This window comes from Ctenopharyngodon idella, chromosome 17 (genome assembly GCF_019924925.1).
Source record: "Ctenopharyngodon idella isolate HZGC_01 chromosome 17, HZGC01, whole genome shotgun sequence".
NCBI classification, from domain to species: Eukaryota; Metazoa; Chordata; class Actinopteri; order Cypriniformes; family Xenocyprididae; genus Ctenopharyngodon; species Ctenopharyngodon idella.
In genome coordinates, this window is record NC_067236.1 from 7,009,950 (window position 1) to 7,025,113 (window position 15,164).

At 37.1% G+C, this 15,164-nt stretch overlaps 2 protein-coding genes across 2 annotated transcripts; both read left to right on the plus strand.

Annotated features, from left to right (window-relative positions):
* The first annotated feature begins 2,153 nt into the window (after positions 1-2,153).
* LOC127498661 (solute carrier family 22 member 7-like) lies at positions 2,154-8,836 on the plus strand. Its single transcript, XM_051868268.1, has 10 exons — positions 2,154-2,967; positions 3,394-3,497; positions 5,547-5,701; positions 6,299-6,467; positions 6,534-6,657; positions 6,739-6,851; positions 6,973-7,187; positions 8,156-8,264; positions 8,356-8,562; positions 8,752-8,836. Exons 1-10 carry the CDS (start codon positions 2,587-2,589, stop codon positions 8,816-8,818), a joined length of 1,644 nt encoding a protein of 547 aa, XP_051724228.1. The 5' UTR covers positions 2,154-2,586; the 3' UTR covers positions 8,819-8,836.
* Positions 8,837-10,199: 1,363 nt separating this feature from the next.
* Positions 10,200-13,993, plus strand: slc22a7b.2 (solute carrier family 22 member 7b, tandem duplicate 2). The gene is made up of 10 exons (XM_051868265.1): positions 10,200-10,804; positions 10,887-10,990; positions 11,073-11,227; positions 11,329-11,497; positions 11,652-11,775; positions 12,800-12,909; positions 13,007-13,221; positions 13,307-13,415; positions 13,518-13,724; positions 13,814-13,993. The coding sequence occupies exons 1-10, from the start codon at positions 10,424-10,426 to the stop codon at positions 13,911-13,913; spliced, it is 1,674 nt and encodes a 557-aa protein (XP_051724225.1). The 5' UTR covers positions 10,200-10,423; the 3' UTR covers positions 13,914-13,993.
* The last annotated feature ends 1,171 nt before the right edge of the window (positions 13,994-15,164 follow it).

The window sequence follows — 15,164 nt, forward strand, 5'->3', positions numbered from 1 at the left end:
GGTCTGAATACTTTCCGTACCCACTATATATATATATATATATATATATACAGTGCACAGCATAAATGAGTACACCCCCTCTGAACAAATACAAAATATGTATTTTCTTTATGATCACTAATACAATTCATGGAAAGATGGCAAAACTAAAATGTATTAAATATATACATAATAAAAACTATATGTCATTAATAGCCATAAAATAAGTAAATTAGCCAATTTTGTTTAACTGAATGAGTGCAGAAATGAGTACACCCTAGATTTAATTCAACAAATGTATAATATTCTAGTACTTAGTATGCCCTCCATAATTTTGAATATACTGCTCTGACCCTTCTTGGCACAGAGTGTACAAGTTCATGACAAATTGTCACATCTGTCCTGTTTAACTCCTGGATGATGAGCTCCAAATGTTGTGGGTTTCTCCCTCAGCCGAAATCGCATTCTAGGGGGCAGAAATGGGAACACGGGGGCACCGCGATGCGACAGCAAAGGGCACTTTCACTTTCGCGATCAAAGGGGCGGGGGCTCAAGCCCCCCCCGGCCCCCACCTTGTGCACGCCACTGGTTAAGATTGATTACATGTCCACAGAAGGTTTTTCACCTTGGGAGAATGTGGAATGAGGAAAGGGTAACATCTTCTGTTTCAAGTTTGTGTATTAAATTACACAGTGGTGTGGGAATTCATGACAGCATTGATAAAGCACAACTCCCTCACATCTTCAGCACTCATTCATCCTATATAAGAGCTTTACTACCACTGAACTTTACTGTGGGAACCAGACACTTCTCACTGTACTCCTCCTCTAGCAACACCATAACATTTTGGATGCTGTTAGATCCAAAATGATTGATTTGGTCTCATGAGACCAGAGTATTGATTCCCAGAATCTATATTTTGTAAATATGGGCTTTGGAAATGTCTAACTGACTTTATTGTGCTTTGGCTACAGTAGGTAGTTCCAGTGAGAACAACAACCATGCATGTCATTTCTGCAGGCTGTATCTTACTCTGTGAGATAAACAGTCACTCTTTTCATAGCTTTTGCTGGCTCTGAGACACAAGTATTTCTCCTGCTCTTTGTCTAGCAAAAAAAGCCCTCATCACTAAATGAAAGCTTAAAATGAAGGCGGCCTTGTCACAAGTCCATTGTTTTTGAATTTCTGTGTTACTTTTGCTACATTTTCACACTTAAAACAATGATTTGGTAATCCTCTAGCACCACTGTCCTCTTTTGTGCTAAGAAATGAGTCTTCTGACAGTTCTCTCCCAAGTGGTTACATTGTTGTCAGCATTAAATCTGAGAATGATTCAGTGGGCTATATAACACTTTTAATTGTCAAGAAATTACTTCTCTTTAAATATTTTGGTTCAACATACTTACCTGTTGATCAAACATTGCCTCAAACTTTAGAAAATTTAGGAGGGTGTTCTCATTTTTGCTACACAACATTTTATCACATTGAAAAGAAAATCATATTTTCCTGAATAATTTTGACATGCTTCTTTGGTAATTGATTAAGCAGACTTGCTGGAACATTATATCTCTAAAGCACCCTAACATGTCAAATAATTGAGTAATTGCTGACTTTCAGAAGTTTCAGAGGGGGTGTACCCATTTATGCTGTGCACTATATATATATATATATATATATATATATATATATATATAATTTTTCAACACTGATAATTAATTATAATAATAAATGTTTCTTGAGCACCAAATCAGCATATTAGAATAATTTCTGAAGGATCATGTGACACTGAAGACTGGAGTAATGATGAAAATCCAGCTTTGACATCACAGAAATAAATTTATTTTCAAATGAAAACCAGTTATTTTAAATTGAAATAATATTTCACAAAGTATTGCTCGTTTTACTGTATATTTGATATAAAATAAGTGCTTTGGTTAGCATAAGAGACTTTTTTTCAAAAATATTACAAAATCTTGCAAAACCCCAAACTTTTGAACGGTAATGTATTCTTTCTTTTATTTGTTTAGCATTTAAACAATGACAGCAAATTTCAGCTGGAAATCTCATTTCAAATTTAAACTGTAATAATATAATACAATATAATATAATATAATATAATATAATATAATTTTTTTTTTTTTTTTTTAGAGATCTGCCTTTGCCCCAGTCTATGTATGGTTCAACACTGCTGTCATTTATTAAACAGGCAGAAGTCCTTGCAAATGACTAGAGGATGGTCACTAGTTCAAACACTCTCTTGTTATATGTTAATCTGCTAAAGGAAAATGCTAATGTACAGTCTGTCTGTGCAGAATGGTATCCATGCCTATATGTGAATTATATAGACATGGATGTGTTTTCATGGAAAGTAGTAAGTCAACATACTAACGTCTATGTGCTATGTGCTATGTGTGTTTGTTTGTGTTTAAGAAAAAGAGATAGAAGTGAAAAGGAATATATATGAATATTTTTCATGTCAGTATGTGAGAGGTTAATGATCTACATCAGTGCAGTGAATGTGTAAGTAGACTTATTGTTGGACAAGCTCAAGTCCATATCGTCCTCATTGTTTCTTTTGAGCCACATCAGAACATTTGGTCAGCAAAGATGAAGTTTGAGAACCTGTTGGCTGAGGTTGGGGGGTTTGGAAAGTACCAGATCAGTATCATCGCCCTTTTGGTGATTCCAAGAGTCACACTGCCATTTCACTTCCTGTTAAACAACTTTATCGCTGCTATCCCGTCTCATCACTGTGACATCAGCTCTCTGGATGCTGACGGGATCCTTGGGAATCTGAGTCGAGAAGAGAGACTGACTGTCAGTATTCCTGCACAGGAAGATGGGACTCCTGCTTCCTGTCACATGTTCTCCCATCCTCAGTTCCACCTGCTGATGAATTCCTCCGGCAGCACAGATCTTCCTGTAGTGGAGTGTCAGAATGGATGGGAGTATGACAACAGCTCATTCAAATCAGTCTTGGCTACTGAGGTAATTCACTTTATATTCAAATGATTTTATAACTATATACTTTAATTTTAAGATAGTTAAATATGGTTTTCACAGTTTATTATTATTATTATTATTATTATTATTATTATTATTATTAAAATTCAGAGAAAATTATAAGTAAGCCATTTTTGGGTTGATTTCCCCAAAAAGTTGGCTCGACCAATGGCATGAGTTTGGGGCGGGACTTTTTGTTTCTCTGGCCAATGACAGGTGAGGGGAGTGTTTAAATTCTGTTTGATGATGATAGTAGTGCAAAAATTACATCAGCTTTAAAAAAAAACACATGACAAATACAAGTTTTGAGTAAAGGAGAGTTGTACATCTGAAATAGACATTAAGCAGAAATACATCACTGATCAATAGGAAAAGTATATCTCCCTGATACCGTATGTGTCCCTCTTTCAGTTTGAATTGGTGTGTGACAGGAAAGGTCTGAATAAAGCTACAGCCACCATTTTCTTTGTTGGTGTGATGGTTGGAGCAGCCATTTTTGGCTGGCTGAGTGACAGGTGAGACTTAAGATTTAGATCTGGGCCTTCAAAAGGTGAAATAAATGCCACATAATCATAATTTGAAGCAGTTCAAGTACTGTTTTGAAAAAGCTGCTCCACAAACTACAAACAAAAAGCATCTACGTACATTGAAGTTAGTTAAATATGTATAAACACATATTGTTAGTTAACAATACATGTTTATAAATAAAAAATAACTGCCCTTAAATTTTAATCAGAGACATTTTGCACAAACATAATGAGGGGTTTTTAATAAATGGCCATCTCGATTAAGGTTGAAACTTGAATAATAAATGTATGCAATAAAAATACTTTATTTAACATACTGAGTTCAATTAAAATATAGATATATTGAAGGAATTCAAATGACTGACTCGTTTTTGTGAATCACATGAACCATCTGAACGGAGCGATTCACTAGAATGAATCAGGCTTTCCAACTCTACAGGACAGGCAGATGAGAGAGAGGGGACCTTTTAGGATGAAACGATTCACCACGTACACACTGCAGCTAAATTCGGTTGTCAGTTCACCTTTTAGTGCTTAATCGCGTTCTGTACACACACAGTTCAGTAAAATACGGGAGTGACAACTGCATTCTTCAACCAAATTAACTGCCGAAAAATACAGGTAGTGACAACCGCATTTACAGAAATTCCACGCAGTGTGTACGGAACCGAACTGAACAACTAGTTGTTAATGACGTTTAACGTTCATCGGAAATGTGTCTCTATGCGCGGTGAATCACAGGGAAAGCACGAGCACTGACTCATTCGAGTTGCCAGATCTTGATAGAAAAATCAGCGAACAAGAATAAGCCCATAATAAACCGAAATAAATCCAAATGCTTTATGCTGAAAATAACACCAAAATATCACGATTAATGTCTGCGCATTTTAATGACTCGTTGACCCGTTCACTTTATGAGACAAGCTTAAACAACAAGCCCGAAAACGCTTATAATGAGTGACCATGGTAACACAGAAAGAGCGCGCGCTGTGTGAAACAGGCTGTACAAGCATAAACAAAATAGGACGCCTCTGTCGACTGTGTTAGTGTGTTTAGTTAAATTGCTGAAAATAACGAGTGTTTTATCACTGTAATAATACTTTGGTCACAATAATGGATACCAAACACGAGAGACGCCAGAACGTAGCTATGGTTTCCAAGCTGTCAATCATTGCATTTTCGAGAGTGAGTCGTGTTCCGTACACACATGTAATGATAATTTAGGGGATTCACTCCCGCATTTAAATGCGGTTGTCACTCCTGAAACTTACAGTGTGTACGTGGTCTCACTAGTATGAACTAGGCCGCGTTCACACAGCAGCAGAATACGGTTGTCAGTCCTGTATTTGAGTCCTTAATACGGTTACGTTCACACACATTACGGTTATTTACAGGAGTGACAACCGCATTCACTGTTCTCCACCGGAGCGGCTCCCGTCAGTTTTGTGTTTCTTTTCGAAATTCAAATGCCATGTCACGCGCGAGACGTCGCAAAGGATGTGACACGCGAGTGCAGCGGTTAAAGACTCCAGCTAGCGCGTGTTTACATTGGTGCTGCTGTTGGTTAATGAAGTTTGAATGGATGAACTCGCCTTTCAATTGGTCCCTTGTCATGTCAAAAGTGATGAGACTTTTCAGTTTTATGGACGTCGCCATCTTTAATATTACGTTGGTCACTGTCGTTATGGTTACTAGTAAGAGAATATGTCTCTTTGCACATTCATACAGGCCGGGGGGGGTCTGTTAAGGATTAGATTATTCATTCACTATGACAGGCAAAATGAATCGGATTTACATACTTCACGGAATGAATCAACTGTTTAAAGGTAATAAAAAAGCGATGTAGCGTTTGGTCGCTTAATGCTGCTCATTAGAAAAAGTAACTTGTTCTGGAAAAGGTACACTACTTTAAAAACAGCTGAACTACTGTCAGGCTACTAAAAACGTAACTGGTGGCTTTTTTTTATGTTAGTTACTCCCCAACACTGTACTTAAGTATTATGGTATATCTCATGTGTTCTGTTTATCTAATTCCAGATACGGTAGGAAACGAATGCTGATGGTGTCATACCTGATATCCATTTCATTTGGGGTGGCCAGTGCATTCTCTCAGTCCTTCATCATGTTTGCTATAATGAGGTTCTTTACTGGGATGGGCCTTACAGGCATCAGCATAATCTCCATTGTCCTGTGTGAGTGCTCTACATACCTAAACATGGGCGACTAATTAATGTGTATTTTATAATTAATATGCTTAATTCTGTAAATTTATTCACAATCACAACTACCATTACTTCACAATTATACAGCGAATCAGCAGTTTTTAACAAATCAGTTGAATGAATGAACGAACGAACAAACGAATGTTTCAATTAATCACTCATAAAGACAGTCGCTGTGTCTGTTTACTTCCATACTTTATAGTATGTGAATACAGTGTGGCAAAAGAAAGTAGTATATCCGAATGACTTACTACTCCTGCTGAGATTCTGGAGTGTGCATTCAATGGCCACTTTACTATTCCATGAAGCCACAGAGGAGTTGTTTAGTATCTGAATGAAGTAGCGTTTTTGAACGAATCGGTTGAATGAATGATTCAACGACTTGTTTTGTTCCTGTATGAATCAGTGTTTTGAATGAATGGATTGAATGATTGAATGGCTCACTCATAAAGAAAGGCACTTTACTGGTGTAAAGATATAACTGTGCAGAAAGTCACTTAAAGGTCTTCATCACACAGACTTACAGTCTATTTTAAATAATAAAACTTTATTATTATTGTTCATCAGGCGTAGAATGGGCTGATATTGCACACAGAACGATTGCTGGAGTTTTAATCAGTCTGGACTGGTCTATCAGCACTATGATATTGCCTGGCATTGCTTATCTTGTCAATGACTGGAGGCCTCTGATCATCACGGTAACAGCTCCCCTTGGACTGGCAGTAATCACATGGAGGTAAGATATTACTATGATTGATTCTCATGTCCAGTTTTCCCAAATTACATAATTCTTGTCTGCTAGGTGGATCCCAGAGTCAGCACGATGGCTCATAGCCAGTGGACGACTGGAAGAGGCCCATCATTATCTGAGCAAATGTGCTTCAGCCAATAACAGACAGCACAACCTCAGAGATATCAAACCAGAGGTAACATTTTAATATGTGACATTGAGAAAGAGATCAAATTTTTGGTATTTTCCTAAAGCTTTTGAGAACATGACTTTTCAGACCCTTGCTAATGTTATAATTGCTGAGGACAGAGGTGACAAGAAGTACTCCTATCTGGATCTTGTGAGGTCTTCTAATATGAGGAAACTGGCTCTGCTTACAGGAATCACTTGGTGGGAATGTTTTGTCTAGACTACAGACTTTATGATAGATAAAATTATGGTTTACTCTTCAAAGTCAATTCTGAACACCCGGTTTACTAAGAGAAGATTTTGAGGTAAATTGTTTTTGCAGGTTTGGAGTGGCATTTACTTACTACGGCATCAGTTTGAACATCAGTGGCTTTGGGCTGAACCTGTACCTCACCCAGTTTATTTATGGTGCCATAGAGATGCCATCAAAACTGGTGGCATATGTGTGTCTTGATAAACTAGGCCGCAGGTACAGTCAGGTGGGCACGTTGATTACAACAGGAGTCTGCATTGGCATCACTGTCCTCATTCCCAGAGGTAAGGGATAAAGAACAATCATTTATTAGGATGCCACAATCATGTGTGACTGTCAATGTTCGTTTTATTTAGTTTATTCAATTACAGATCAACCATTTATCATGTTCTTGTGATCATGAGTCTGGCATTTCAATGAATATAATATGTGAATGTTTTGTATTTACAAGTCAGTCATTCATTATGACATCACAATCATGTGCCTGATTTTTCAGTCCATTTAAATGAATGAACAATAATTCATTGGAATGTCATAGTAATAAAAGACTGAATGTAGTTACGTAAAAGTCATCCATTGTGATATCACGGTCATGTGTTTAGCATGTCAGTCAAATAAATGGTAGAGTCAGCATGAAATGGAAGTTGTGATAGCAAATAACAGAGAAGATATGTCGCTGCAAGAGGGAGGGGAAGTTATTTTGATTAAAGATTAAAAAGGCTTTTTTTTTTAAATTTTAAATAATAATAATGATGTGCACGGATTAAATAATTTATAAGAAATACTGCTGTATTCCTAAAAAAAAAAGAATTGTCCATTTTGATTTCAAGCGTTTTTGATGTCAGAATCATTTGTCAAGTTAACGTTGAAGTGTGTATTTTTTCCAGTGTTAAAATGCTTTATCTTATCCCAGTTTAATATGCAAAGGCAACTACGTCAAAGTAAGCCATTTATGGGCTGATTCACTCACAATATACAACAAAATCGAAACATTGCTCTGTTGATTTGAGTGTACTAACAAAGTTTTGCAGGTTATTATGGCCCCTGCTGATAAATGTTGTGATTACACAAAAAGCATTTTTCTCCAATTAATGGCAAGTAGCTACATATTTATTTAATAAATAATCAAAAAAATTTTCCTGTGGCTCTCAAAATATTAGTTACATTTTAGTCACCCATTTCAGTCACCATTTATGGCTCAGGTAATGACACAGACATTTCACACTGAACTTCACTCTGTGTCTGTCTGTAGATTTGTGGCTGCCTCGTACAGTCATTGCTGTGCTGGGTAAGGGATTCTCAGAGGCCTCCTTCACATGTGTTTTCCTCTATACCACTGAGCTGTACCCAACTGTGTTACGGTCAGTTGTTATCATTTGCAAATCTTATTCTTTTCTGTGCATAATAAAACAACATTAACTCAAATTTGCATTTAATCTCTTCTGACCATAGGCAGAATGGATTGGGCTATAGTTCATTTGTTGGTCGTGTTGGTGTCTCTTTAGCACCTCTTGTGAGCCTCCTGGATGAGGTCTGGCTCCCTCTGCCACAGGTCCTGTTTTGCTCTGTAGCCATCATTGCAGGCCTCCTTGCGCTGATCCTCCCTGAGACCCACAATGTGCGGCTTCCTGAGACTATTGAGGACATTGAGAAAACTAGGTGATTAATCATTTACTACTTTTTTTTTTTTTTTTTTTTTGAACAATTAATCACATAAGATAATAAAATTATTGTCATGATTGTGATTGTCAAATACCTTACTGTGTTCTAAAGAAACTTGATATAAAAATATGAAATACATATTTTTTGTTTAATTAACTTAATTAAACCACTGTGTTTTTTACTCAGGAAAAGATCAGTGTGTTCACAACTTGAATATCAGCTTGGAAAGCAGCCCTTCAAGGAGACAAAATGAATCTAACCTGTAGAGAAGATGAATCTAATAAAAATCAAATTCATCATTGAATTGTCTTGGTCTTTATTTTTAATAACTTACTCTTGTGACAGTCTACAAAACATTTTCTTGTATATTAACTCAGCAGAAAAAAAGAAAGAAAAAAAAAACCCTTTTTCAGGATACTGAATTTTAAAAATAATTTTGTAAAATCCAAAAGTTTTCCAGAACTTTATTTGAAAAGGTTTAAACAATGTTTTTCAATGAAACAAGCAATTATTGCACATGGACCTCTGGAACAGATTACAGGTGGCAGACAGTTAAGGTCACAGTTAAAGTAACTAAAGAGACCTTTCTACTGACTCTGAAAAACTGGTCTCTGATCACCTGCGTGAACATGCAATAGTCCTGCTGCAGGAGGCATGAGTACTGCAGATTCAGAGCAATAAACGCCTAAGACAGAGCTACAGGGAGACAGGAAAGACAGCTGATTGTCTTTGCAGTGCCAAACCACCTGTAACCATATGTCCCCCCAGACATGTTGGAGAACTTTTACAAATGCTTTGGTGGAAGAGTGGAATAACATCTTCACAGCAAGAACTGGCAAATTTTGTGCACTGTAGAACACTGTGTTATTGACTACAACCCCTGTGGCCACAAGTTCACAATGTGTGTGTTGTCATCATTAATTTTGAAGTATTTCCACATCCTGACATTGTTTCTGCTGTTACTGTCGGTGTCTGTGCACGGAAAATTCTGTCAGTTACGTCACGTGAGGTATCGGTCTTTAGTATCGGGGGTATTTTTACGAGTACGAGTACAAGTACATGAGCTTGGTATCGGTATCGGTGCATCCCTAGTATTAATGTTTCAATTTAAATAATTTTTAAAAAATATAATTTATTCCTTACTCCAGTCTTCAGTCACACAATCCTTCAGAAAACACTCAAAAAAAAAAAAAAAAATTAAACCTTTTTTAAAGATTTAAGCAATTTAATTAATAGTAAAATTCCATCAAACTGAATTGAATAATCCTTATGCAATTTAACTGAATGATTGAACAATCCTTAATCAGTTTTTCAATTAAATTGCATAAGGATTATTCAGTTCAATTTGATAGAATTTTACTATTAATTGCGTAAATCTAAAAAAAAAAAATCTTATCAATGTTTAAAACACTTGTGCTGTTATTGTATTAAGATTTTGTGAAAAGAACAGCATTTATTTGGAATAGAAATCCAACATAAATGCCTTGTAGCATAAATGCCTTTTGATCAATTTAATGCATTCTTGCTGAATAAAATTCATGACAAAATTCATGTTAGATAAGCAATGCCAGTTTACTGAACAGACTATGACTGCCTAAGAATGTGAAAGAAGCAGTTAATCTGTGTTTGAGGGCAAAGTTAGCGTAAGCTCAGAATGACAAAGCAAGAATTAACTTCTTTTGTAAAATGACAATAAAGTTTCAACCAAAGGGTTTAATTTTTACAAATGTTACACAGAGCTTTAGACATCCCCCTTGTTAACCATTTTCTTCCCTTGGAGTGTTCTGACTATGAGGTATGAACCAAATGGCCAGGTGAGACAGATTCACAACCAAGTGAAGCACAACAGAGCGCAAAGATGAAGTTTGAAGATCTTCTCTCAGAAATGAATGGATTCGGAAGGTTCCAGAAGATGGTCCTAATGATCAATTTCTTTGGTCGATTCAGTCTCGCCTGTCATTTCCTGTTAGGCAACTTTATTGCTGTCATCCCGTCTCACCACTGTGATATCAGCTCTCTGGATGCTGATGGGATCCTTGGGAATCTGAGTCGAGAAGAGAGACTGACTGTCAGTATTCCTGCACAGGAAGATGGGACTCCTGCTTCCTGTCACATGTTCTCCTATCCTCAGTTCCACCTGCTGATGAACTCCTCCAGCCCCTCAGAGGTTGCTGTAGTCCAGTGTCAGAATGGATGGGAGTATGACAACAGCACATTCATCAGCACTCTTGCCACACAGGTGAAGCTCTTGCTTTTTATGTATCGCTGATTTGTTGTACCTTATTCTAGTTGTGGCCTTTCTCTCTCCCTTGTGTGTTCAGTGGGATTTAGTGTGCGACAACAGAGCACTGAGCAGATTGACAACCACCATCTTCTTTATTGGAGTCATGTTTGGAGCAGCTGCTTTCGGGAGCCTGAGTGCAACGTTGGTGCAACTAAACTGGTTCAATAAGCGTTTAAAATATCATTGATATGTGTTTTTACCATCTCAAAATTATTCTACACAGGTATGGGCGTAAGCCAATGTTGCTGGTGTCGCATATATTGGGAATGGGTTTTGGATTGTGTAGTGCTTTTTCGTCTTCTTTCATCATGTATGCAGTACTGAGATTCTTCACTGGATTCACCATTACTGGCAGTGTCATCATCTCCACTGTACTCAGTGAGAACCCTTTCTTTTTTTAAATCGTTTTGTTTTTCTAGTTATTGTGGTTCTAATGTTTCTAAAATGAAGATGTGTTTTGTTCATTCATTCTTTATCAGATGTGGAGTGGGTGAGCATTGAGCACAGAAAGCTGGTAGGGGTGATTGACAGCCTGTCTTGGACATTTGCCTTCATGAGCTTTTCATTGATAGCATACTTCATTCGAGACTGGAGATGGCTGACAGTTACCATCTCATTGCCCACCGTTATTGCCATAATCACTTGGTGGTGAGTATAAATAAACCAATACTAAGTAGATTGGTAGTAGTCATAAAATATCTGGTACATGAAATATGCCTTTTCCAAGAAAGTTGCTTACAGATCAGAGTAAATGCAATACATTCTCAATATGAAATAATCATTACTGTGAATAATATTATAGGTGGATTCCAGAATCGGCTCGGTGGCTGATTGCTAATGGGAAGGCGGATAAAGCTTATAATTATCTTCATAAATGTGCTGTCATGAACCGTAAAATAGAAGCCACTGCTAGGATAAGACCTGAGGTGAGAGAATCCAATGCCAGTATTTGAATGTATGAGCAGCAAGCTCATTGGCTGCTGGTGCCACAGCATGTAGATAACGATGTGATCGCTACAAATTGAGTTAAAGGATTAGTTCACTTTCAAATGAAAATGTGCCCCAAGCTTTACTCACCCTCAAGCCATAGGTGTATATGACTTTCTTCTTTCTGATGAACACAATCAGAGTTATATTAATAAATATCTTGACGCATCCGAGCTTTGTAATGGCAGTGAGCGAGGATCAACAAGTATGAGCTGAAAAAAAGTGCTTCCATCCACATCCATCCATCATAAACATACTCCACACGGGTCCGGGGGGTTAATAAAGGCCTTCTGAAGCGAAGCGATGCGTTTGTGTTAAAAAAAACCAAAAAAAAAACCAAAGCGTTTTGAACTGCGAGAGGCATTACACTTTTTTCGTAAATTGAATAAGGAAGGCTATCTGGTGGAAGCTAGATATTTTACCTCATAACTTGTTAAATATGGATATTTTTTTTACACAAACGCATCGCTTTGCTTCAGAAGGCCTTTATTAACCCCCCGGAGCCGTTTGGAGTACACGTTTATGATGGATTGATGTGGATGGATGCACTTTCTTCAGCTCATACTCGTTAATCCCACTCACTGCCATTATAAAGCTCGGATGTATCAGGATATTTCTCTGATTGTTTTCATCAGAAAGAAGAAAGTCATATACACCTAGAATGGCTTGAGGGAGAGTAAAGCTTGGGGTAATTTTCATTTGAAAGTGAACTAATCCTTTAAGGACCTATCAGCCTGCACCATCTAGAGTTTCATGCCAGAACTTCGTATTTTGCAATATATTTTAGAAGTCTGTCATTCATCTGGAGGATCAAGTTATGAAAGTGTATTAAAATTTACGAGGTCAAAATAAAAAATAAAATTAAGACATTGTTTACAATTTTGTTAATAGGGTCAATGTCTGTGTTTGTTTTCTTGCTTTTACATAGAATCTGAACATATTTGTTTTTCTCTCTTTGTCTAGGAGTTGGCTAATATCATAGTTACTGACAGAGGAAACAGGAAATATTCATACCTGGATCTGATCAAGACTCCTATGATGAGGAGACTGGCTTTACTCACAGGAATCACCTGGTCTGTCAAATCACAATGACAAACACACACCACAGTGCCATTGGTAAAAGGGCATTCAGATGAACCTCATTTTGCTTCTACTGTTTTCCACTGCCAGGTTTTCTGTCGCCACTGTTGCCTATGGAATTAGTTTCAACATTTCAAGCTTTGGACTAAATATGTACCTCACTCAGTTTGTGTATGGAGCCATTGAAATTCCTGCTAAATCGAGCATCTATTATCTGCTGGATAAGTTTGGAAGACGCATAACTCAAGCTGGATCCTTGCTACTGGTTGGAATCAGCCTCATGATTAACATATTCATACCCAAAGGTGAGACTTTTTGACATGAAGAATGGAATGACAATATAGGATGATGAAAAGATCCAGTGAAACAATGATTTCTCTTGCCATTCAGATAAGACAGTAGTTCGTACGGTGATTGCCGTGCTAGGAAAAGGCTGCTCCGCCACATCTTTTGGTACAGTTATTTTGTACAGCTCTGAGCTTTACCCCACTGTTTTAAGGTAGGGAAACTAACTTCATGCTCAGTTGTACTCCAGTAAAACTTTATCCAGCATCATCAACTAAATATTTTTGTATTTACTGGAATGTTGTGCTGCCTGTAGACAAAATGGAATGGGCTATAACTCCTTTGTGGCGCGTCTGGGTGTGTCTGTGGCTCCTCTGATCTTGCTGTCGGATGATATATGGAGCCATTTCTCTCAAGTCATCTTGTCTTCTATTGCACTCTCTGCTGCTTTCGTGGCTTATCAGCTACCAGAGACACGAGGCAGGTGTCTGCCGGAGACTATAGAGGATGTCGAGGGAATCAGGTAAGGTTATGCGGGAAAACTATCTAGTCTATGTATTGTGTTTCTGGGAAACTGAACCCTTAAGCATTAACATTTTCTTCTCATCACAGGAAGGGCACTGATGGCTCACCACTACAAGATCGAAAAATGGAAGAAAAAGAAGGCAGTAGGGTGAAATGGAAAGATGATTTAATTTTGCAGAACACATAACTGTAGCAGAATTGCTTTTTTTAAATCCATAAAATGTCCTATTTATGTGTTATCATTTAATTAAACAATTTTAAGAGAAATTTGAAGGGAGATGTTGCATGTTTTTCTCATTGTGTTTGCTGTTTTAGTCAGAATTGTGTGGACTCATTAATCCACATATATGGGGATGTTATAGTAATAGCAATAGCTCATAGGCCTTTCACACTGTCATGCCCACACCTTTATTTTGATAATAATTTATCAACATACTATAATTTGCTTTAAAGCAAAAATTGTTTTGGTTCACAGAGCGAGACCATTTTCCAGGATAAATTAAATTTTGCCCCAAGTAAATTTCTACAGGACTACAAATAATTTGTGCCTAGAAACGTGGTTGATAAAATCAAAGCCAGGTTTGGTACTGGTTTACTAACTTTATATGTACAGTTTAATGAAAATGCTTCATCTGGGATGATATATCTAAGCTCAAGTTGAAGCTGCTTCCGTGAGACCCTCCACTGCAGACAGCAAGCCAAATACGTTTAACCTTAAAGGGTTAGTACACCCAACAAGGAAAATTCTGTCATTAATTACTCAAATCCATAAGAGTTTTGTTCATCTTTGGAAAGCAAATGAAGATCTTTTTGATGAAATCTGAGAGCTTTCTGTCCCTCCATAACCTACACAAATGAAAATTTGACGCTTCAAAAAGTTCATAAAGAGATCATAAAACTAGTCCATATTTAATGAACAGTTTGAATTTAGGGTTTTATTCACATATAAACATTCATCAACTCACACATAAGTTGTGGTAAACAGAAGCTCAAGCATGTTTGCTTGACGCATGCAAGAACCAATGAGGTTAATTCTCGTGTGTTACGCAGCACATTTGAGCTTCCGCAAGAACCCATGAGGTTCATTTTAATGCAAATCTGTTCATCATAAAAAGTGATTGAGTCTCTTTATAAAATTTGGATTAAAGCTTATATGGGCAAACAAAGTCATGAAATAGAAGGGATTTATTTCTTTCGGCCTATATTTTACACACAATGTAAAATAGCCAATCAAAGGCCTTAACATTGGTTTAATCATCTTGATACAAACGGTTTGTAAACCTCAAATCCTTGCACAGTGAGCATGTTGGATATTAGCAAAGGTAACATGAAAAGATGCTGTTTGATGCTTACAGTCAAGAGACACAGTTTGCCTTTTTCTTGCAAACTCCATTTCCTACAAAGAGAAAACTGATTGAAAACAGACTGAAATTGTTTA

Bases quoted from the DNA above. Each gene is read 5' to 3' on its own strand.
- LOC127498661 (XM_051868268.1), top strand. From the start codon at position 2,587: ATGAAGTTTGAGAACCTGTTGGCTGAGGTTGGGGGGTTTGGAAAGTAC. The intron at 5,702-6,298 runs GTGAGTGCTCTA...ATTGTTCATCAG, and splicing joins CATAATCTCCATTGTCCTGT to GCGTAGAATGGGCTGATATT. The intron at 6,658-6,738 runs GTAACATTTTAA...ATGACTTTTCAG, and splicing joins TCAGAGATATCAAACCAGAG to ACCCTTGCTAATGTTATAAT.
- slc22a7b.2 (XM_051868265.1), top strand. From the start codon at position 10,424: ATGAAGTTTGAAGATCTTCTCTCAGAAATGAATGGATTCGGAAGGTTC. The intron at 13,222-13,306 runs GTGAGACTTTTT...CTTGCCATTCAG, and splicing joins TAACATATTCATACCCAAAG to ATAAGACAGTAGTTCGTACG. The intron at 13,725-13,813 runs GTAAGGTTATGC...TTCTCATCACAG, and splicing joins GAGGATGTCGAGGGAATCAG to GAAGGGCACTGATGGCTCAC.